The 25269-nt window shown below is 42.4% G+C and overlaps 2 protein-coding genes across 3 annotated transcripts in view; one reads left to right on the forward strand and one right to left on the reverse strand.

The window, feature by feature from the left end:
* LOC143710510 (B-cell receptor CD22-like) overlaps positions 1-25269 on the forward strand; it is a 773497-nt gene that overhangs the window by 559867 nt on the left and 188361 nt on the right. The window lies entirely within an intron of this gene.
* Positions 1-25269, reverse strand: part of LOC143710421 (B-cell receptor CD22-like) — a 41357-nt gene that overhangs the window by 6524 nt on the left and 9564 nt on the right. The window contains exons 1-4 of one of the 2 annotated variants that reach the window (XM_077201375.1): positions 1563-1617; positions 1219-1276; positions 377-730; positions 30-278 (exon numbers count right to left, since the gene is read on the reverse strand). In XM_077201375.1, coding sequence (XP_077057490.1) covers positions 30-278; positions 377-730; positions 1219-1264 — 649 coding nt within the window. In that variant the 5' untranslated portion in view covers positions 1265-1276; positions 1563-1617. Of the gene's footprint in view, positions 1-29; positions 279-376; positions 731-1218; positions 1277-1562; positions 1618-25269 lie in introns of those variants that run through there. The other variant, XM_077201376.1, reaches the window with a different exon arrangement.

Here is a 25269-nt window from a genome sequence, read left to right on the forward strand (position 1 = left end):
GGAAAGAAAACTTTAAAGAACATACTCACACATGACATTGATCTGAACATCAGGAGAGATGTGAGTGTGTCCGTCTACAGCACAGCTATATCTGCCTGAATCCTCTCTTCTGACTGGATTGAGGATGAGTTTGTTACTGAATTTTCTCTCAGTTAATATCTTCAGTGAGTTTCTGTACCAGATGAATGTTGCTCTGTCAGTCAGAGCGCAGCTGCTTTTACATGTCAGACTGACTGAATCTCCCTCTGTCACTCTCTCAGGAGACTCCACCTGAAGATCTGAACACAACACACACATTATATCTAGTGCTGCTGTCATACACTGATTATTATTCAACATAATGCACAGAAGAAGAGATAAACCTCACCAAACTCACCTGTGACAGTAAGAGACACTCCTGGTTTACCAATCCATTTTCCACCAGGTTTATCAGTGATGAATCTGAAATAGTACATGTGTGAATCCTTCAGTGTCACATGACTCAGTCTGATGTTGCAGTTCTGCTGTTTATCTCCCAGATACTGAAGTCTCTGACTGTATTCAGTGTCCTTAGACAGATCTGGAAACTCTTCATGATCTTTTACCAGTGTTTCGGTCCAGAAAACTTTCTCGATCTTATATCCAGTAGGGTATGTATAAGTGCATCTCATTATCACTGTTGAGTCTTTTAGTGCACAGATGTGTGAAGGACTGTAACTCACACCCCAATCACCCGTCTGGCTACAAACTCCTGAAACACAACATTCACAAGGAAACAAGGTTGGGAAACAAAAAAAGAAGGAAACAAATACCTATCTCTGAGTTAAACAGGACCATACACTTTCATTAAAACTTGTTTTTTTTTTTGTTTTGTTTTTTACAAAACTGGTGTTTATAAATGACGAATTACACTTGTGTTATGATCTGTGTGATACCAGACATCAGACAGACGGTGATGAAATGCAGGAAGCAGAACATTGAACACTAACCATGAAAATCTTTCTGTTGTAAATGTTAGCAGCTTCCGCGGTTAGCATTATATCAGCAAAACATGAATAATACACTTTTGTTCGGAAGCAACAAATAAATCATACAAATGTCCTTACATTATAGTAGATATTTTCCCAGTGTTATATTTCCTGGGGTTAGCAGCAGTGCTAACTGATCCATGTTAACTAGCCAAAACCTTATTCTCTTAGTTAGTAATTAACTCGTATGTCATTTCCAGAAGAGACTCACCTGGAATCAGGAGCAGAAACACCAGAGCAAGAGTTATCAGTGACATCACCACAGGAAACTAAATCATTTACACAACAGTACAACATGTCAACTTTTGTTTCATAAAAACTATGATAACAGCAGTGTATTAGATCATAAACAGTGCAAAAATGATTAAAAATACTTTAAAATCGTTACTGTTAGTAGATTTCCACGATTGAAACTCATTTAAAGACAACATTAGGAACACATGAGCTCCGGATGTTCAGAGGTTTTTATGGAAGAAAATGTTTCTGACTTCAATTTTCTTTTGTGGAGATTCATTAGTTAGACAATATTAATGACTGAACAAGTGTAACTCTTACCGTTTTGTAGTTTCAGCCGCTGTAAACACACTCCAGGAGAGTGAAGTGCAAATGCAAGCTGAAAACTTTCTTCTGCTATTTTACAGTTTTTTTCCTTCCTCTTTGTTAAGTCTATTTATCGGACCCACGCCGAGACAGCAACAACCCACATGAAACTACTTGTAAAAAAAACAAAGATAAAACACTCTCTCAAGAGGATTGGTTTAAAAAAAAAAAAACGTCTAAATTGCATGACTACAGATCTTCCATTACAAAAATCAGTGTGAAGAGAAAATTCCTGTCACCAGGATTAGATGCTGTTTTTCAGCTTCCTGAAAAGTGTTTTTCTTTCTTTAAGACAAGGAGTTCTTCATTTTTGTGTTTACAAAATAAGATCAAACTGTGTTTACATGCATGTTCAGTAATATTTTACACATCCTTGAGGCAGGAACATACAATTGCCTTCCTTTATAGAAGAATCAGGAAACAACACGATGGATGGATGGATACAGGGATGGATGGATGAGTGTATGGATGGATGAAGGGATCGATGGATGAAGGCATGGATGGATGGATGAAGGGATATTTGGATGAAGGCATGGATGGATGGATGAAGGGATGAATGGATGAATGGAGGGATGGATGAAGGGATGAAGGGATGGATTGATGGATGGATGGATGAAGGGATGGATTGATGGATGGATGTATGAATGAAGGGATGGATGGACGAATGGATAAAAGTATGGATGGATGGATGGATGGATGAAGGGATGGATGGATGGATGAAGGGATGGATGGATGATGAATGTGTATGGATGGATGAAGGGATGGATGGATGATGAATGTGTAGATGGATGGATGAAGGGATGGATGGATGGATGGATGGATGAAGACATGAATGGTTGGATGGATGGAGGGATGGAGGGATGGAGGGATGGATGGATGGATGGATGGATGATGAATGTGTTGATGGATGGATGAAGGGATGGATATATGGATGGATGATGAATGTGTAGATAGATGGATGATGAATGTGTAGATGGATGGGTGATGAATGTGTAGATGGATAAATGAAGGTATGGATGGATGTATGGATGGATGATGAATGTGTAGGTGGATAAATGAAGGTATGGATGGATGTATGGATGGATGAATTTGCGCATGCGCGTGCGATCTGTGTTTGTGTTTGGAGCTCCGTCGAATTGATTCATTAATCCCTGATTTTCTTCTTTACCACTCATTTATAAACAAGCACTTTCTATTTTTATATCATGTGAACTTATCCTCGACACTATTCCTTATAAAAAACAATCGGATTGCTTTGATATCGCTACTTATATCCAACTTTCCGAATCTCGGCTACTAGCCTTTAGCCCGCTAGCATTTCACGCGTGGCCTCGCGCCTATCGACCCTCTCATTTTACACCCGTTTGACTGAAAGGATACGGGTTATATCCATCATTTCAGTCCTAAATTAGTAGTGATATTGGTAGTATCACTACTAATTTACTGTTCATCTGTTATAATGGCGAACATATCGGATGTGTGTCTAACGTTACCTCTGAGTGCAGGTGAGGACACATTCGAGCTGTTTTCGGTACGATTGGAGCTGGAGTCGGTGGAGAAACAGATCCGCGTTCTGCTGGTGAAGCAAGCCGAGCTGCGAGATCGGCGATCAACGCTTGAAACATCACGCGCCGATGCTCACAAGTCAGTGGTTAGTAACTTTTTGACTCCGACTTCGTCTACTCCGTGCGTTTCTCTGCCCAGGAGAACGCGATCATCTCTGCCTTCATTCACTCCGGCACCGAGGCAACACCACGGACCCTGGGTGATCCCACAGCGGAAGACACGAGCCAGGACCAGACCAAGGACTTCCCCCCCCCTCCCGGTCTTCGAGATCTCCACCCGGAACCGCTTCTCCCCTCTTCGCGAGCCGGAACGTGACGCCGCCGTGATCATCGGCACTTCCATGGTCCGTCATGTCCGTGCTACCTCAGGTAAGCGTAAGGTGCGCACTCACTGCTTTCCTGGTGCTCGTGTTCTTGATGTCGCTGCACAGATTCCCGAGATCCTGAACGGTGACGAGCGCGTCGGAGCTGTGGTCCTACACGCGGGGACGAACGACATCAGGCTGCGGCAGACGGAGGTTCTGAAGAAGGACTACAGAAGCCTGATCGAGACGGTTCGCAGCACATCGCCTGAAGCAACGATCATCGTGTCTGGACCGCTTCCCACGTACCGACTAGGACAAGAAAGGTTCAGTAGATTATTTGCTCTAAATGAATGGTTAATGTCATGGTGTAATGAACAGAAACTGCTCTCTGTAAATAATTGGAATCTGTTCTGGGAGCGACCTAGGCTCTACCGTGCTGATGGCCTGCACCCCAGCAGAATCGGAGCGGCTGTTCTGTCGGACAACATCTCCAAGACGTTACACACCATATGACTAGTAAGTCAAAGTCCAAATCACAGTCTTTGCTGTCCCAACTTAATTGATATAAGTAGTGTAGAACATTATATAGAAACTGTGTCTATTCCTCGCTTAGTGAGGCCAAACAATAAATCTAGTGTAGGATCTAGCAAAAATCTTATTGTAATTAAACCAGAAAATCTAAATATCAGTGAACAAAAACAATTTCTAAAGCTAGGTCTTCTAAACATTAGATCGCTCACACCTAAGGCGGTTATTGTAAATGAAATGGTCACAGATAATAGTTTCGATGTACTTTGCCTTACTGAAACCTGGCTTAAACCAAATGATTATTTCGGTCTAAATGAGTCTACTCCACCAGGATACTGTTATAAGCATAAGCCCCGTCTGATCGGTCGTGGCGGCGGTGTTGCAACAATCTATAGAGATATTCTTAATGTTACTCAGAAAACAGGTCACAGGTTTAATTCGTTTGAAGTACTTGTGCTAAATGTTACGCTCTTAGATGCAAGAAACAAATCCATATTATCTCTAGCCTTGGCTACCCTATATAGACCTCCAGGGCCCTATGCTGATTTCCTAAAAGAGTTTGCATACTTTCTCTCAGATCTATTGGTCAATGTCGATAAAGCAATAATTGTTGGAGACTTTAACATACACGTAGATAATACAAATGATGCGTTAGGGACTGCGTTTACAGATTTATTAAACTCCTTTGGGGTCACGCAAAACGTCAGTGGTCCCACTCATCGTCTAAATCATACACTAGATTTAATTATATCATATGGAACCAATCCAACTGATATAAATATTATACCGCAAAGTGATGATCTCACTGATCATTACATGGTAACTTGTATAATACGTACTGCTGAAATTTGTCACGTTGCGCCACGTTATAGACCAGGCAGAACAATCCTTCCAACCACTATAGATAGATTCTCAAATAGCTTACCTGATCTATCTCAGCTGCGCAGTGCACCCAAACAAACAGATGAACTAGAGGAAATGACTAGCAGTTTGAGCACCATGTTCTCTAGTACACTAGATATTGTTGCACCAATTAGATTAAAAAAGGTTAGAGAGAAAACTAAAGCACCATGGTACAACAGTGCTACGCATGCAATCAAGAGAGAAACTCGTAACTTAGAGCGTAAATGGAAACAAACTAATTTAGAGGTCTTTAGAATCGCGTGGAAAGACAGTATGTCACGTTATAAAAAGGCTCTAAAAGCAGCAAGGGCTGAGCATCTCCGCAAACTAATAGAAAATAACCAAAATAATCCAAGGTTTTTATTCAACACCGTGGCTAGACTAACAAATAAACAAACATCACCAGAGCAAAATATTCCGTTACAGTATAGTAGTAATGATTTTATGAATTACTTCAATGAGAAAATAGAAAGCATCCGAAACACAATTGTAAATATACAATCCTCTATGATGTCTTATGATTCAGCCTCAATTATGGCCCCTCTAGAACAACTACACCGCTTTACAACTATAGGACAGGAAGAGCTAAATAAACTTATCATTGCATCTAAACCAACAACATGTTTATTAGATCCAATACCCACTAAACTACTGAAAGAAGTGTTACCTGTAGTCGAAGAGCCTCTTCTTAATATTATTAACTCGTCTTTATTTTTAGGTCATGTTCCAAAAATATTCAAGCTGGCAGTAATAAAACCTCTCATTAAGAAACCGCAATTAGATCCAAATAACTTAGCAAATTACAGACCCATCTCAAATCTTCCATTTATGTCTAAAATACTAGAAAAAATTGTGTCCGCTCAATTGTGCTCTTTCTTACAAGAAAATGATATCTATGAAAAATTCCAGTCGGGATTCAGACCGCATCATAGCACAGAAACTGTGCTAGTTAAAATTACAAATGATTTACTTTTAGCTTCTGACCAAGGCTGTATCTCAATACTAGTTCTACTCGATCTAAGCGCTGCGTTCGACACTATCGATCATAAAATACTCCTGGATCGACTACAAAACTACACTGGTGTTCAGGGACAGGCATTAAGCTGGTTTAGATCTTACTTATCAGACCGTTACCATTTTGTCTGTCTAAATGGGGAAAAATCAAAGATAACGTCAGTAGACTATGGAGTGCCGCAAGGATCGGTGTTAGGCCCTCTGCTATTCTCAATATATATGCTGCCACTTGGTAATATTATAAGAAAACATGGAATTAATTTCCACTGTTATGCTGATGACACTCAATTATATATCTCATCACGACCAGATGAAAACACTAACTTATCTAAATTGACAGAGTGTCTAAATGATATAAAATGCTGGATGACGTGTAATTTCCTGCTATTAAATTCAGATAAAACGGAGGTACTACTTATTGGTCCAAAAAACTACCCACAAAATCCCTTACAATACAACTTTAATTTAGAAGGATGTCCTGTTACTTTATCCACTACAGTAAAAGACCTGGGTGTTATACTAGACCGCAACTTGACTTTCGAAAATCATATTTCATATATTACAAGAACAGCCTTTTTCCACCTTAGAAACATTGCTAAGCTACGCAACATGCTATCTGTTTCTGATGCAGAAAAGCTAGTTCATGCATTCATGACCTCGAGACTAGATTACTGTAATGCTTTATTAGCTGGCTGTCCTGCATCCTCAATCAACAAGCTACAGTTAGTGCAAAATGCAGCTGCTAGAGTTCTTACTAGATCAAGAAAATATGATCATATAACACCTATTTTATCATCTCTACACTGGTTACCTATTAAGTTACGTATCAATTACAAAGTATTCCTACTGACCTATAAAGCCCTAAATGGTTTAGCTCCTGTGTATTTAACAGACCTTCTATCGCCATACAATCCATCGCGCTCTTTAAGATCACTAAATTCGAGGCTTCTGGTCATTCCTAGGATATCTAAGTCCACTAAAGGAGGGAGGGCGTTCTCGCATTTAGCTCCGAAACTCTGGAATAGCCTTCCTGATATTGTACGAGACTCAGACTCGCTGTCCCAGTTTAAAACTAGATTAAAGACGCATCTCTTTAACCAAGCATTCACTTAATGCTTAACCTTTGATACTGCTGAATCAGTTCGAATGCATTAACATTATGAACATCAGCTATGCTAATTATTTCCCATCTGCCTTTCTGCTGTTATCTCGGGACGCTAGTCCCGAGGTAAATAGCGTTCGTCAGCTCCAGTTTGTATCCAGCCTCTCACGGAGACTTCAGATGCCCCAACGCCTGTGAAGAGACGACTCGACGCCTGTGAAGAGACGACTCAAAGCCGGCGATATGTTATGCCATAAATTAATACTTGATTAACTAACTGTATTTTTCTATGTACATTTCCGAAATGCAATTTCTGTAAAGCTGCTTTGAGACAATGTGTATTGTGAAAAGCGCTATACAAATAAATTTGAATTGAATTGAATTGAATGAAGGGATGGATGGATGATGAATGTGTAGGTGGATAAATGAAGGTATGGATGGATGTATGGATGGATGAAGGTATAGATGGATGATGAATGTGTAGGTGGATAAATGAAGGTATGGATGGATGGATGGATGGATGAAGGGATGGATGGATGATGAATGTGTAGGTGGATAAATGAAGGTATGGATGGATGGATGGATGCATGAAGGGATGGATGGATGGATGGATGGATGGATGGATGGATGGATGGATGAATGGATGGATGGATGGATGAAGGCATGGATGGTTGGATGGATGGATGATGAATGTGTAGATGGATGGATGAAGGGATGGACGGATGGAGGGATGGATGGATGGATGAAGGGATGGATGGATGGATGGATGATGAATGTGTAGGTGGATAAATGAAGGTATGGATGGATGGATGGATGCATGAAGGGATGGATGGATGCATGAAGGGATGGATGGATGGATGGATGGATGCATGAAGGGATGGATGGATGGATGCATGAAGGGATGGATGGATGGATGCATGAAGGGATGGATGGATGGATGGATGGATCCTCAGTGTGTTCACACGACCCATCGAGATACGAGGTCTGAACGAGGGAGACTGGCTCTTCTGGACGACACCAGCGCTCATGTTCTCACGGCTCTCGTCTCTAGACTGGCTCCAGAAGTCTCGGGGAAGTACTGATGTGGTGTAGATATCGATCTCCTGCCGGATTTTACCTCTGAGATCTGGATAACGGTCAGCAAAGGTGAGATACACAACTGAAGACTCACTGTCCTACTGAAAATACTTAATATATACGAGCGGTTTTGAAGGGATGGATGATGAATGTGTAGGTGGATAAATGAAGGTATGTATGGATGTATGGATGGATGTATGGATGGATGTATGGATGGATGAAGGGATGGATGGATGATGAATGTGTAGGTGGATAAATGAAGGTATGGAACTGTTAAAGTTAAACTGTTATACATTAAAATGCCCATAAGTTTCAAGCATTATTTTTCACCATCATGATCAGGAAGTAACTCTCCTAATACAATGAAACCGATAGCTATATACAATTATATTACACAAAATCAATGTTTTAAAATGCTTATTGTACTGTTCCTTAATGTATGATTATAACATACGTATAAAGTTTGACGTTTTGTGTGTAATAAAAGTATGCTGTTTCGTGTCTAAGCAAATTACGCTCCAAAACGTTAGGTGGCGTTACTCGGTTTAGAACGTAAGCTCCGCCCCTTGCTTCCGGTCCTGGCGCTGGTGTTAGAACGTAAGCTCCGCCCCTTCCTTCCGGTCTTGGCGTTGGTGTTAGAACGTAAGCTCCGCCCCTTACTTCCGGTTCTGGTGCTGGGGTTCTGAAACTGGTGGTGCTGCGGGTCTGCAGCTGGATACTATAGGACGCAGTGCTGCAGTCACTGAAATAGTTTTTGTTTTACCAATGTGTCAAAATCTGCCAAAAGTACTCAATCTCTTCTAAGTTACAAAGTTAGCAAAACCTCATTGGTCCAGTCTATTTTTGTGACAGCTAGCTCAAAATACATGTCTGTACCCATAGTGCCGTGAAATCTATTAAAACAGCACCGCTATTTCTTGTGACCGCCGGAGAACACCGCGCGGAACCAAGGCTAGCATTGTGCTCTATCTAGCGCTATCTAGCTACAGCAGTGACCGCGGCGGACCAGAATTACACAAAAGACATGGTTTACCTTTACTTTATTCAATGCAGAACTGTCAATAATTTCTAATTATTTTAAGCTTTTGAGGTTTTTGGTGACGTTTTAAATAGTAATTCCCATAGAAGTATGTAGTAACACTTTAGTCATTGCTAGTTAGTTACCATGATCTTCACTTTAGAATACGGATCCAAATAATTAGTAATTCCCATAGAAGTATGCAGTAACACTTCAGTCATTACTAGTTTGTTCCCATGATTCTTACAGTAGTTACTAATCAAAAGCCAATCCTAAAGTGTAGAATCTTCTAATCCTTCACAAGATATTTGCACACACATATATGAGCTGGGAGACATACATAAAAAACATATTTTTTTGTGAGCTAGGTTAAATAATAAACTCACTGTATATGGTATTTGGATGGCTGATGACTCAATATGTTCCAGTCGTCACCGTGACTCTAGTGATTCAATGCCAGTCCAGAGGAATCCCGGAAAATTGGCCGCAGGACGAGTAAGGTCCCGACAACTGCATTTAAAAATAAATTTCTTTAAAATTATTCAGTTGATAAATAGTTTTTTAGGAGAGAGCATAGGCTAATTATTTCCCAAATCATCAAGTCTGCTATGCTATTACATATTGATAAACCTTGTGTATTTGTTTACAGTAGCAGTTAAAATGTTAATGTAGTGCTAGCCATTTGTCCTGCATTAGTTATTGATTAGTTTTGCATGAATTATGAAACTTTTTCAGTAGTTCTCTAGGAAGCATTAAAAAAATAGTAGTTATTTATTAGTTAATAGTGAACTACTACTTCCGTCTGTGTGCTATTACTTACTAATTCGTTAATTAGAATTTCTTGTTAGTTAATAGTAGTTACTAGATTGTTAAAATTGTGTTACTCGTTTGTTCCTGTGTAGTTATTCATTAACGAAGGAACCGTATTCTAAAGTGTTACCGCTAATCCTTTTTGCCTCCCTTTAATTCGAATACATCCATGAACATATTGGGCAGTTTTGAAAAGTGCTTTCAATGTAGTCCGTCTTATACAGCCTCAACAAAAATGTGTTTCTACCCAGAAATATAAAATGATTTACATGAGATGGCAAGATGAGAGAGGGGGTAAAATCTTTTTACAACATTTCAACATTGTTTCAATATCCATTGTAATCGAAATACCATTGAAATGTTGATCTCTAGGAAAGATTTAAACGTTGTTTCAATGATAATAGAGGGTGCAACATGATGAAGAATCAACATCAGAGTTCGGCGTTGATTCAATTAATTTATCGTTGACAGCGGGATGTTGATTTAACATCGTTTCAATTACTATTTGCTATCTGGGTTGTTTTGGAGTTACGTTTATTCATCTTATTGACTAGCCTGTACAGTCATGTTAACCCTTTAAAGTCCGCACCAAGAAAAAAGTGATGGAAATCTTTTTGTTTGCATTTCTTATCTCCTTATGTCGCTAGTAACCACACTCAATGTATTTTTTTTTCAACACATCCCATAATTTTTGAAAATATCGGCCTCTACCAAATGGTTGAGATGTCACTTAATGGTAAAAAAAAAATGGTACCGGAATTCATACACATACTTTGCCATACTTTTTCATTGCCCATCATAATTTATGATCAAAACCTTTTCTAATCTTGACAAACACATTGTCAGAAAGGTCTGAGTCTAAAGGTTCCATATTTTGTGACAAAAGTGATATTTGGACACAAATTTATTAATTTGTTACAGCAGAATGCATACAATTAAATTCAATGGAATTTATGTCATTTTTGGTATTACGCCTAAACAAAATCTCATGGGAACTTCAATTTTTGTGATATCAACTTCAACTTTGGAACAAAACTTGGTCAGATATATGGCTTTGATTTTATAGTAATTTTATAGTAAACATATTTTGTAAAATATATATTTTATATAAAAGAAAAAATTTGGTTGAATGTAAATTTAAAAATTCCGTAACTTTTTCATACTTTTATTTTTTGAAGTAGGTTACTTTTACTTCAACAATAATCTGTTGAGTGTTTTCTTTAAAACAAGACCAAACTTAGGTCTTTATTACAAAGCATGCTTGAATTACAACAAGTTTTAATAGTGCATTGTAATGTCCATTCTCAAAAAGGGGGGTGACAGTTAACCGCTATGTGCCAAATCAACCATTTGGTTGAGCATGTTTTTGAAAAATTATTAAAAACATACTTAAGTTTTTTCATGGCACCAAGTAACATAATTTTGTAAAGTTAGGGCTCTTACAGTGTAATATGTAAAAAAAAAAAACATATGCTTAGCTTGAAAAATTTCACCAAAAACAGTTCACATGGCTGGGGTGATTATTTGTTTCTGACAAATTTGGTTGAGCAGACAGTTAAAAAGGTTGTAATGTGCTTAAAGTTTTTATTCATGCTTGTTATTATTTGATTCACGCTTATTATATTTTGATCCGTGGCTGCAATACATTTTGGCGGGATATTGATCCCATACTGAAGACCTTCTATGACTGTAGTTCATCTGTGATCTTGTACTCTGTCACATGTTGGGGAGGGGGACTGTTGAAAAAGGAGAAGAATAAGTTAAACTTATAAAGAAGGCAGGTTCAGTGGTGGGGATTGTGTTACTCACCTTATAATAGTGAGATAGTGCAAGATAGAGGGATTGGAAATAGTCTTTTATGATGAATTGAGATTTTCATCCACCCTTAATGAAACAGTTTGAGCTCTTGTGAGTACTCACAGCTCAAGATTATAAGATTACACAGCCCCGCTGTTACAAGGAGTGTTTTAGGAAGTCTTTTTTTCCCGCCAAACGATTAGATTGTACAACCAGCGTTATACAAGATCATAGACTATATTCTAGGATTACTTGGTTGTATATAATCATAATGCTTTGCAAAAATTGTCTTTTATCATTTAATGTTTTATTTGGAAAGGAATAAAGAGAAAAATCTGTCACATGGACGCTTTAATACACAGATAAAATGTAGAACATATTACAGAAACAACTCTAAACTCATTTATTAATTACACATTGACTTTTTCTTCATGTCACATGAATATAATCCATTACTTTCTGCAAAATGTAAACCCTGAAGATGCTTTTAATTTTCATTGGTAGTTGTGATGTGGATGTGTCTAGCGATGGGACAAAAGCTCAGTAAAGTTTAGCTTGTGCTTCATCTTACGGTGTCGTTTTGCTGTGGCTACAACAGAAATAACACACACATTTACATAAATCAACACTAAATGGTACAAATAATCTGAGAAAAAACAAATAAATCGACTCATATAATCCATCTTGAAACAGAAAGAAAAGACTGTTTAGTTGATTGACTACTGAGGACATTTTCTTTATTGTTTGATGAAATTGAGAAGGCCTGAGAAACTTACTGACAGATTCTGATATTCAGAAGAGCCCGACTGGTGAACAGCAGGTCTGGGATGAACAGTCTATGGCAAAAACACATTGATTATTTACTATCTGACTTTTGAATGCACAAACTCTTTTGCACGTGTAGTTTTTGACATTTCTCTTACTGTGAGTGTGTCGTAGAGGTCAGATGATCTGGTCTTGAGGTCAAGAGCTGTATATGTGTCTTCACTGGGATCAGTTCTGGGATCATCGTTCTACAGGGAAACAGAGAGAAGGACTATCACTATATTGTTACGGCTGTTTCACAGCAGCGGCTCCAAAGCTACATATAAGCGAGCAATTCTTTACAAAGACAACTATAAATTTGATTTTAGAAGTTGGTAAACCATATAAAAGGTAAACAACAAAACAACCAAGAAAACAGCTCCAATCTTGTCGTTTCAGTCACAGCCTACTTTCGATGTTTACAAGACTGCAAGCTCCGTGGATACAAAAACAAACACACACAAAAACCGCACACTCGGGTTTGATTTGAGTCGTGCTAGCCTATGTAGCTGTCTGTGTATATTTCATAAACTAAAAGAAAGTTTATATATAATATTTTCTGGCTAGTTTATTTCTATTTTTTATAACAGGCCTACACCATACTACTTTCACCCAACCTGAATAATTCAAAATAAGTTTAAATGGGTAGCTTAAATCTTCTATAAATATTTTTGAGTCTTCATTTTCTTTTTTCCCCTACTCCAGTTCCTTTTTTTTTTTGCCTTCTCCAGTTCTTGTTAAAACTCACTAGACATGCTTAGCTATTCTGTGCATTTTGGGCAATTTTTGTGTGAATCAAATTTATTTTGTCCATCAAAAGTGTGCTTTCACTTTAATTGAGCGTGAGCATTGCAGGAAAAATAGACTTGGCGCCGAAACCCCCGCGTCACTGCTGCTCACGCGCTGCTCCTGCTGAAACGGCCGTTACGTCCCATAACATAATAGCACTCCAGCACTATGGCAAGCCGTTTTAGCTTAAATTGTACCCAGCCCTACTCGTTGTAGGTAATAAAGCAGAAAAGAAACTGTGATCTGGAGGAATCCCTCTTCAGCTATCCCAGACATGTTGTTGTGTTAACTGCTGTTGAAAAAAAAAACATAATCTATTGCCGGAGTGACGACAACTTTAAGCTGTGTGAGTTTAAAGTGTTAAACTGTGTAGGGAGACGGGTGCCAATTTATTATGCAGTAGCGGCTCCTAACCTTTTCTCCTGTTTTTCCTTCGTTAGTCAGGGAGAGAGGTAAGACAACTGTCTTTAATTTTTGATTTCTTTCGTTAGGGAAGTTATCTGGGTTTAAACTTTAGGAAGTCCTGTTTCGTTTGTTATTTTGACCTGGCCCCATGACGATCTGGTTATTTAAATTTGTTTACCTGTTTACTGATCTTTGTTTGTTTTATAAATATATTGGTTAAGCCTTTAATAAAGAAGAAAATAACTCATTAAGCATACTCGACCAGTTTCCTTTTTGTGACCCGGTGTTAAAAAAAGTGTGTTGTGTAAACCTTTTTGATCTAAAAGTGAAATGGGATTAGAGCTGGGATATAGGAAAAGGAGATTTCTCACGTTTATTTATTAGTTATTTTTTGGTTATCTTTTTTCTTGTTACTCCCTGTTTCAATCCCCTAGACTGAATAGAGAACGTAACAATATTCAATTTAGATTTTTTTTTTTTAAACGTACAAGATTTTAAATTATTAGCATGACAATCAAAAATATAATCACTCCACAGGCTCTACTTATGAAACAATGTACAATCCTGATATATATATATATATATTCTACATGTACAAATTGTTATGATGAGGTGGAAGCAAGGAGGAAGCAGGATCCAATTGCAGCACACTTTATTTAATAAACTCAAACTACATAATAAAGACTCTGGCTAGGGCACAAGACTCAGGAACAGAACCACCAACATCAAGGTACAAAAACACAACATTAAGAACTCACAAAGATTGAACAAGACACAGGGCTTAAATACATACTGGACTAACAACGAGACAAGGGACACCTGTGAACATTTAAACAATCAACCAATGACACAACAGACAGGGGAACACAAGGCAAGATCACCTGACTAGAAAAGAACCAGGAACAAGAAACAAAACCCAAACTGTGACATAGCCCCCCCTCTATGGGCGGCTCCCGACGCCCATCAAAACAAAAAAAAACACAAGTTCAGGAGGGTGGTGAGTGGAGGCGGTCTTGGGGGAGGGACGGAGGGCCAGGCTCGCACTGGGTCCAGGAACCAGGACACAGGAATGGCGAGCCTGAGCCACAGAGCCTGGGTGGACCTGGCTCTTGAGCGACCAGGGCAGAGCAGGATGCACAGGCGGTGGCCAGGGCGGTGAAGACCCCTCGGGCGGCCACGGCGGTGAAGACAGTCCATCGGGCGGCCAGGGCGGCGCAGACACCGGCTCAGGAACAGCAGACACCGGCTCAGGAACAGCAGACAACACACACACTGACTCTGGCTCAGGAACAGACAACACACTCACTGACTCTGGCTCGGGAACAGACAACACACTCACTGGCTCGGGAACAGACAACACACTCACTGGCTCGGGAACAGACAACACACTCACTGGCTCGGGAACAGACAACACACTCACTGGCTCGGGAACAGACAACACACTCACTGGCTCGGGAACAGACAACACACTCACTGGCTCGGGAACAGACAACACACTCACTGGCTCGGGAACAGACAACACACTCACTGGCTCGGGAACAGACAACACACTCACTGGCTCGGGAACAGACAACACACTCACTGGTTCGGGAACAGACAACACACTCACTGGCTCGGGAACAGGCAACACACTCACTGGCTCGGGAACAGGCAACACACACACTGGCTCGGGAACAGACAACACACACACTGGCTCGGGAACAGACAACACACTCACTGGCTCGGGAACAGACAACACACTCACTGGCTCGGGAACAGACAACACACACACTGGCTCGGGAACAGACAACACACTCACTGGTTCGGGAACAGACAACACACTCACTGGTTCGGGAACAGGCAACACACTCACTGGCTCGGGAACAGGCAACACACTCACTGGCTCGGGAACAGGCAACACACACACTGGCTCGGGAACAGGCAACACACACACTGGCACGGGAACAGACAACACACACACTGGCTCGGGAATAGACAACACACACACTGGCTCGGGCTCAGGAACAGACAACACACACACTGGCTCGGGCTCAGGAACAGACAACACACACACTGGCTCGGGCTCAGAAACAGACAACACACACACTGGCTCGGGTTCAGGAACAGACAACACACACACTGGCTCGGGCTCAGAAACAGACAACACACACACTGGCTCGGGTTCAGGAACAGACAACACACACTGGCTCGGGCTCAGAAACAGACAACACACACACTGGCTCGGACTCAGGAACAGACAACACACACACTGGCTCGGGCTCAGAAACAGACAACACACACACTGGCTCGGGTTCAGGAACAGACAACACACACACTGGCTCGGGAACAGGAACAGACTCTGGCTCGGAGACGGCCATCTTGTCCGTAGACACTGGTTCAGAAGCGGCCATCTTGTCCGTAGACACTGGCTCGGAGGTAGTGATGTGAACAGTCTCTGGATCAGCAGAAGTGATGTGAACAGTCTCTGGTTCGGCCATCTTGTCCGTAGACACTGGCTCGGAGGCGGCCATTTTGTCCGTAGACACTGGCTTGGAGAAAGTGACATGAACCGTCTCTGGATCGGCAGACGTGACTTGAACCGTCTCTGGATCGGCAGACGTGACTTGAACAGTCTCTGGATCGGCAGACGTGACTTGAACAGTCTCTGGATCGGCAGACGTGACTTGAACAGTCTCTGGATCGGCAGACGTGACTTGAACAGTCTCTGGATCGGCAGACGTGACTTGAACAGTCTCTGGATCGGCAGACGTGACTTGAACAGTCTCTGGATCGGCAGACGTGACTTGAACAGTCTCTGGATCGGCAGACGTGACTTGAACAGTCTCTGGATCGGCAGACGTGACTTGAACAGTCTCTGGATCGGCAGACGTGACTTGAACAGTCTCTGGACTGGACGGGACCAGCGGCGAAGAGGGCCTCGGCTCTGGCTGGACGTGGCTGACGTGAAGCTCTGGCTGGACGTGGCTGACGTGAAGCTCTGGCTGGACGCGGCTGACGTGAAGCTCTGGCTGGACGCGGCTGACGTGAAGCTCTGGCTGGACGGTCTCTGGCTGGACGGTCTCTGGCTGGACGGTCTCTGGCTGGACGGTCTCTGGCTGGACGGTCTCTGGCTGGACGGTCTCTGGCTGGACGGGCTCTGGAACTGGTTTGACGGGACGAGATTCAGGCAGGACGGTGATCCTTGCAGACCGTACGGACCTTAGCGGGGAATCTGCCAAGCTGGACATCAGCCCTGAACGCCCATAGACCGATCCGGTGTCAGACCCGCTGACTGGCGTGACGCGGGGAAACTCAGGCTCTGCAAGTGCCGAACCGCCCAAGGAAAGGGCCAGATCAACAAACCCTTTCAGGGTCCAGCCAGTATGATCCTCCGGCATCACTTGAGCGATGTGCCAATCCAGCCCGCTACAAAACAGGTCCACGAGCTGGGCATCATTTAGCGCTCCCAGATGACAACACGCCAAAAAGTCCCTCACATACCTCTCCAAGGGCTGGCCATCTTGAGACAGAGATGATAGGAATTTCCTTAAGGCCTGGTTGCTAACAACTGCTGGATCCATTGGTGGTGAGTTCTTCTGTTATGATGAGGTGGAAGCAAGGAGGAAGCAGGATCCAATTGCAGCACACTTTATTTAATAAACTCAAACTACATAATGTAAAGACTCTGGGCGGATCTAATCCGTGGGGAATTTGCATATCATAATTAATAATTGGTAATTAATAATTATTCATACATGTTTGGATTAGATCAGTCTTACATGTTAATAAAACTCCCGATAAGGGATGATATGTAATTTTACCTGCATGCATGCTTGTGTATCCTTGCACTTAACCACAAGTTGATTGCAATTACCTGCACGGACCACGTTTTACAAACCAGGCAAAATTAATTAGCTCAATTGTCAGACTAATATCTGTGGGAATCCACAATATCATCTTACTTTATAGGATTTCAGGAAAAGCAATTCTGTGGCCACAAGAATTGGGTTTCCTGCCCTATAAACACATACTCTTTAAAGTATCTTTAATTTGTAAGCTTGTTGCTATAAGATCTTTTGGCACTTAAGGGACTTAAATGAGCAAAAAGGCAGTACATCAATCAGATGAATATAATGAATTTAATAAGGCAGAACTACTTATGTATTTACTACGGTTACATGGGATATATGTATTTACAAACATAATAAACAACAATACACGATAAGGCATCGATGAATGAGAAATGCATAGAGTGTGGACAATGGAAACACGTGTGAGAGGGGAAGGGACAGAGAGAGAGAGAGAGAGAGAGAGAGAGAGAGCATTGGCAACATTCCCCTGACAGTCCCCTGCCTGTGACAACACGAAAACATCATCTTAATGCTTCTTAGAAGCTCTATAAAGAGATATACTTAAGTTTCTGGGTCTCTCTGTGTCGCGGCATTCCTGCGCGTGCGTGAGCGGAGTCCTTTAGGAAGCGTCACTGGGTGCTGCTTGGCGCGCGTTGAACGGAGTTTCCAAGTCTTTGGGGTAACATTACCAAAGGAAAATAGTTCGGCTAAGTTTGTTTCACTTTGTGGAAGTGAACAGAGTCGACTACGGAAAACAAAACTTTGACTAACAAAGAAAAGAAATAAAGATCTCTACGGGGAAATCACGCGGAGTTAACGTCACATCTTCGCATGGCTGGTGAAGAAGCGTGTGTGCGTCTCTCGCCACATGGTCACGTGCGCGTGTTTATCCTTCAAAACGAGCGCGCGCTCGTTTAAAGGTCCCTTGTAGATGGATTTGCTGAAGAGATATGTCACGCGGTGTTCTTTTCACTCGTCGATTGGAATTAAACACGGAGACTTATCTAAGACTGAAAAACACAAACTAAACTAGAAACAAATAAAAGAAAGGCGAAGAGCTCGCCCGGAGGCGAGACCCTACATTTTTGACAGTCAGAGTAACAGAGAGACGAGCGGAGGGGGGAAGCGTCATTTATCACCTTGGAGAAAATCCGGCCTCTTCCTGTTGACTTGGCCAATTAGAGGGTTGGAATTTCACAGGTGGGACTTTGGTTTTTATTGCTCTTTGTCTAAGAGAGAGACATTTGAAACCGACGAAATTAGGGTGTTTAAGAGCAGAATCTTCACAATTCTTATAATACTAATGTGTCACAAGTTTAGCAAAATGTAATGTCAATTAACAAATGGGGAATGAAGATTGGAGTTTATCAAGACCAAACTTGCCACAAATGGATTTGGTTAAACATTAGTTGGCCAAGTTTAAAACATTATCGCATTAGAGTTGTCGAGAAACATAGACCAAACCACCAAAAGGCAACTCATGAAATAGGGAACTTAGATACATTGTTCATACAATTCTCAAGTGGATATATAATAGCATATACTGTATATATATGAATACAGGATTCATTTCTCCTCCTTGGTTAGAATTCAGAGAGGGTGGCAGTTCTGTGAACATTCCTTTGGGTCGTAAACGCCGTTATCTAAGAACACCAGTGATGTTAGTTTTGGTCTCTTTTCACTCCAAAGATGGAAAACATAGTAAACTATGTTTTTCATTAACTTCTTACATATATTTGGCTCGAGCAAGTTGAGCGATTTCGTTTAATACCAATCACTCCGTGTCTGTTACGCATACAAGGATATATATAAACTCTTAGACCTTTATAGAAGTCCGCAAGGTTCAACTACATAACTAACAGTCCTAGATAGACAGGATACAGTATAAACTTCAAACATACAGGAATACATCATGTATACATTTCATAATCACTCATTTCTGGGTTTTAATGTTATAGATGCATATATGTGTGTGTGTGTGTGTGTGAGTGTGTGTTGTCCATTTGCGCATCTGGCATTCCTTCCTCGCTGGGAGGGGGGTTTGGAGATAACGGTCTTCTTGGATGTTGGCTCGCGAACAAATCAGGATCGCGCGAGGATCTCTGTGGGGACTCATTACGCTGTAAAGGTGTCACAAACTAATCTACCCTCCAGACTGGCTGGCGCTAACTGAAGATTTAGAATTGGAAGAGTCATAGGTTGGGGTTTTAGAAACCCCTGTTAACGTGTGTTTATTGTGTTAAGGAATGCTGACTCCATGATTCTGCGCTCATACCCTACATTCCCCCTTTTCGTCGGATGACGTCTCTGCGGAGACATCATCGGACGACAATCATCACAATGGCGGATGGCAGGTGAATCATGAGGGTTTTGTAGCAGGTGGTTATTGAGGCTGAGGGCTCAGCTCGATGAGATTCAAAGCGGTGTCTGGTGTGATCCCCTCTTTCCGGGGGTTCCGTCGGAAACCTCCAGACACGGCTTTCTTGAGCTTGGCTGTCGATGTTCGCATCTCGTTGAGCCTCCTATACAGGATGAAGGCCAGGCCTAGTGACAGGATGTGGCTGACTACCATAGAGATACACAGCGCAGTGTCGGCTGCGGTCCAGGCTTGGACAACAGGTGAGGTGTATTTGTAGAGGGTCAGTTGGCGTGGTGACGGCGGAAGCCAGCACCGTTTGGACAAGGCTTAAGGGTATCAGGTACGATGGAATCCTTCCCATGGCTAGGCTGTCAATGGAAGAGCTCACCTCCCGCAGCATGTCTGCCATCAGGGCTGTGACCAGCTGAGTTTGAGCAAAGTCATTCTGGAAAACCGTAAACAGCTGTTTCATAGAGTTCACGGTCTGGTTCAGCAGGACGCTGTGAGTGTTGAGAACCACCACAGTTCCCCTCAAAGTCTTGCCGATGGTCTGAAGGGAGGCACTTTGTGTGTTGAGTTGCTCTTTTATCTGTGGGATTTCAGTCCGGATTTCGGCCACGTGCCGTCTCACGGTGGCTAAGTTCACTGAGTTGACACTAGACATACCGATGTTAAACAGAGTTCCGACGGCAGCGGCGGCTCCGAGCAAAGCTCCAAGGAACCGTTTGGAGCGGCGGTTGTGTCCACTTAGCTCCGCTTGTGTGACAGTCATTTTCTCAAGTTGGTTGAGCATGTGCCTGACATCGGCCTCAGCGTGAGTGAGGGAGTCCTCTGTCCATCGGGCACCGGCCCAACTGTATTGGGCCACTGCGCTGGGGTAATGTGCTCTGTAAACATTACGCGGGTCTAGTCAAACATATACTTTCTGGGTGTGGGTCCGGCAGTTGGTGATCAGGAGTCCCGGTTGTTCCCTCAGGACGATGCCTGATGCCGGACCTGGTGAGATGTCCGATTGCGGCTGGCCTCTGGTCGACTGAAGGCACAGGATGGCAAACCACAGCAGCATCCTGGTAAAAGTGAAAGGGAGAGAGAAAGAGAAAGGGAGGAAAAATTTCAGCGAGTGTCGTCCTTGGTTGGCTAGGACAGTCTTTCCGCTTTTGAGGACGCCGGTATGCCACTTGGTTCGGTGTCTTGCAAGTGTCTCTGGTGCTGCGGTGTGCAGCACATGGTGCGTCATGGGCATACATTGGCATGACCCCCCTTTTGCACTGTGGCACCACAAGCTGTGGCGCAGTGATGGCATCAGGTGCAGAACGCTGAATGTTGTCTTGTGCACGCAGCATGTGCCGGTAGACGTCGGTTGTCTGGGGCATTGGTTGTCGGTGGGTGCAGACGGCGTTCGTGGGTGGTTGGAGGGGTATGAGAGGTGGTTTCTCATAGTGTCCATTGTTTGTCATAGTCTTTGGTAAGCTGGAACGTTAAGGTCAGGTTAAGCAGAGGCTCTGTGACATTTTGTCGCACTTGGGGTGAGACTAATGCATGACCCTAAAAGTTCAGAACCAAGGTTTAATGGGTTCGCTAGGAATGTAGCATAAAGCTATGCGTTTCACGTGTATCTAGCTAGTGAAGTGTGTCTTGTATCCTTATCATCTTAGCTGTGGATGTTAGGAGGCTAAGACTTATGTGGTTCCGAGAGTATTTCCCGGAAAGGGCATAGCCGAGATGAAATAACTGACTTAAGATGGTTCTTATGACTAAATTATTTCTCAGGACTTAACTAGTGGTTCACTACGGCTTGACGAAGTGAATGATAGGGGGAAAAAGGACAGCTTTCCTATTCAAATTATGGTTATCAATCCTCAGGACTATAGTTATGCCCTAGTAATCGTTGAAATTACTTGTGTTGCAGGGTCATAAAAATTAGTGCACTTGTTGAAAATAAACAAAATCACAAATAAAGGTGTCTCTGTTTCCTTTCTGGGCCCTATGGGAAATGGAACCACATTCCAACAAGAGAGGAAATGGAATTGAATCATATAGATGACCGAAAAGACAAGGTAATAGCTGACTGCTATTATTATTAAAGTAAAAATAAAAATAAAACGTGGGTGAGTGGTCAAAACAGCGGGAATGATCTGAATGTGAGAATAGTCAGTAGCACTAGTGACTTAACTTTGAATTCGCTTGGACCAACACTCGATGGTGGGTTACAGCGGTTGCGTGTTCACGACCACTTTGTGTGTCCCTTCAAATGTTTAGTCAACATGCTGATGAAAATTCTCATTACTATACAGATTCTTCTCTAGCTACACATTTTACATGTACTTAAGCTTAAGTTTAATTGGCGATTTAGCCTACAGTGCTCAGCAAGGCCTATGCCTAAACTAGTGAAGGTGAACTTTAGCTGAGCAGAATTGAAAGTACGGAAAGTGAAGAATTACAAACCCTAACTGGGGTTAAAGAAAGTATTCTAGAATACTTTGGGCTGTATAAACAGCAGCTGTAATTAAGGCTTAAAGTAAATGATGCTAACTGCTAACTGTAGAAGTTATTATTTAGCTTAGCCTAAGCGGGATGGATGTTAGGTTAGGTTAGTCTAGCCTAAGCTAGATGGATGCTAGGTTAGCTTAGCTTAGCTGGATGGATGGATGCTAGGTTAGGTTAGCTTAGCCTAAGCTGGATGGACGCTAGGTTAGGTTAGCTTAGCCACCTAGGCTGGTTTGTTTACAACGTGACATCACGAGTTAGCACTTCCTGTGACAAGTCATTGTCATGGGAACTAGAGCATGTCAGAACAATTCGACAGTACCTGAAGAATGTCTGCACCTTTTAACGGGTTAAAAGGGTTATAAGGGGGCGCCTATACTTTAAAGTCTTTTGAGAGCTTGACGTTACATTAAGTAAAATGCGACTGTGTTTTGGCATTTGCTAGTTTTACTCATGTAACTCTTCTCTTTACTTAACACAACTTATTCTATTTGTTTACCGAGTAAGGAAATAGATTTGCTGTAAGTCAAAGGTTGTCTAAGCATCTATAGTTACGTCCCTCTCATGCACAAATGCTGGCTCTTCAGCGAGTGAACAGTTTTGATCGCTAGGTAGCTCTCTGCTTGTAGATGCAGCTAAAATTTTTAGGTGAATTACATCAATCTAACAATAATTTGTAAGGCCTTTACATTGTAGAAAGGGGAGCATCACCCAGGTCTACGTATATATAACACTGTCCTGAGCTTCCTTTGTCAGAAACAGGTTTAGCAATACTGCAATTTGGATTTCTTTAACCAAAGCAGGATAGATATCGGTACAGTTTACAAGCTGCTGAGATGAGATTTTTTTTTTGTCAAACAGACTTACGCTTTACTGCTGAACTTACTTATATTAGTTGGAAATCTAAGACTCTTTCACTTACAGTAGAGATGTCAATTCCAGCTATTGTTTTATCTGCATTTAGACAAGCCAGCAACCAGTGATCAAAATGCTTATCGCATGTTGTGTTCCGTTTGGATTGCAATGATCAAATTAAACCTGTAGGTTAACAGTAGTTTCAACTCAGGTGGTTTTCCTACACTATGGCGTCAAGGTGACGTATGCCTTATTTGGAGCTAGGGTTTCCTGTAACCCTTTATTGTCATGGAAACTAATGTTTAGCAGTGTCATTTCAACCAGCATGTAGCAAATGTTTGTTTCGAAAAAGTTGTGCATAGTGTGTTGGCAGGTGAGGCATACACGTCCATTCAAGATTTTCTTTAAATCAGTTAAATTCTAAATTGTCTAATGCAGAGTCTTGCTTCTCTTCGAGCACACATTTTCATCTACTTTAAAAGTTTTATGTTTTATGCTGACCAGGGACCCTTTTACAGAGTCTTGCATTATGTTCATTCTGTGTGCCTTCTGGTTTTGCAGTTCGGAAACAATGGGATCTTAGGGGACCCTTTCTGAGGAGGCCTTATGTGTTAGAGGCCTTCTGTATCAGTTCACGCATCGTTGAGCAGCATTTCTTGGTCTCTGGCGAGCTGGAAGGTGCAGGGTAGTGAACTTGAATCTTGACTTGGTGCTGAGGCTGTGTACCCATGGATGGCTGCTGGAGTTCCTGGGAACTACTTGTTCGAGCCGGATGTTGTTCTGGCTGTACGACTGCACGTTCAGCTGTCACGTCTGGGGTATAAGAGTTCGATCTTTGCTCTTAGCTTTAGTGCCGAGTCTTTCAAAGGGCTGAGCTGACATTAAAGTGAGGTCTGAGCTGGTGTCTACCAGGGCTTCCAAGCTCACCTCATTTTCCAAAGTGATGGCTAGGTAGAGTTTCCGGGCCACCCCCTTTTTCGATCAGGTTCCCCAGGAGTCTTAGCGTAGGGGCTGGTGTGGTGATCGATGGGCGGTTAGGGCCGGTCTTGTGTAGTTCTCTGCGGAGACAGACAGACAAGCAGCATTTCTAGGTATTTTGGGCTTTTGGACCCAGCTGTGGGAAACTGTGCTGTGTCGCTCAGGCTGTGCAGCTGTCAGCTGTGGTGGCTGGGTGATGCTGTCATTTTGTGATGTGACAGTTAGCTCTGTGCTCTGAGGCTAACGAGCAGTGTTCTGGTTGCCTGGTTCAGGTCTTACGCTTAGACATAGGATGTCTGTCTTGTCCCTCTTGTCTCCTTTGGAAAGTCTTTTGTGAAGAAGCTCTTTCAGCGACTTCAGGGTCCCAGCTGTCTCAGATGTGGCGGCACTGTTTTTTTTTTTGATGTGGGTTCAGACTTGTGCTTACCAGTGGCATGTCGAGAGGGGTTCCGCTCTGGGCTGTCTCTGGTTGACGGTCGAGGAAGCTGCGCGCATCACGACTGGACGTGATTCTGAGCAGGTACAATCTGTCCCACGCGGTGACGTTGGTAACAGTTTGTAAGTGAAAGTCAATGTCCTGCGGATGGCGTGCACGTTGTGGCCTCCTGCATGGTTCGGAGTGAACATAGGGATGTTTCTGGCCAGCTTGTTAAGTCTTTTGGGAGCCATGCCGTGGTTAGTGGCCGTGGCTCTCCTGGAAAGGCTCTTCCCCCCCTCGCTGCTGACGGGGGTTCTTGTGGGCTGGCTGGTGATGTTTTGAACAGTGGGCTTTCACCCCCCTGTACAGCTCTGGGTTCTTGGCTGAAAGGTGCGGACTGGCTGGTCAGGGAAACTTTGTGGTGTGCGTTTCCCCTTCCCGGTCTATAAGAGGGTTTCAACTCTGTGTGAACGGTGTCAAGTTCGTGTTCGAGATCTTGTCTCTGCTGAACGTGCTTGTGGATGGTAGCACGGGCCTCTTGCGAGTTTCTTTCGCAGGCCGTGGCTTTCGAGTCTCTTTAAGTTCAGTCTCTGCTCTTTGCAAGGGGCTTCACTTTTG

Source organism: Siphateles boraxobius, unplaced genomic scaffold, assembly GCF_051911475.1.
Source record: "Siphateles boraxobius isolate OS27281-9 unplaced genomic scaffold, OSU_SipBor_1 47, whole genome shotgun sequence".
Lineage (NCBI taxonomy): Eukaryota > Metazoa > Chordata > Actinopteri > Cypriniformes > Leuciscidae > Siphateles > Siphateles boraxobius.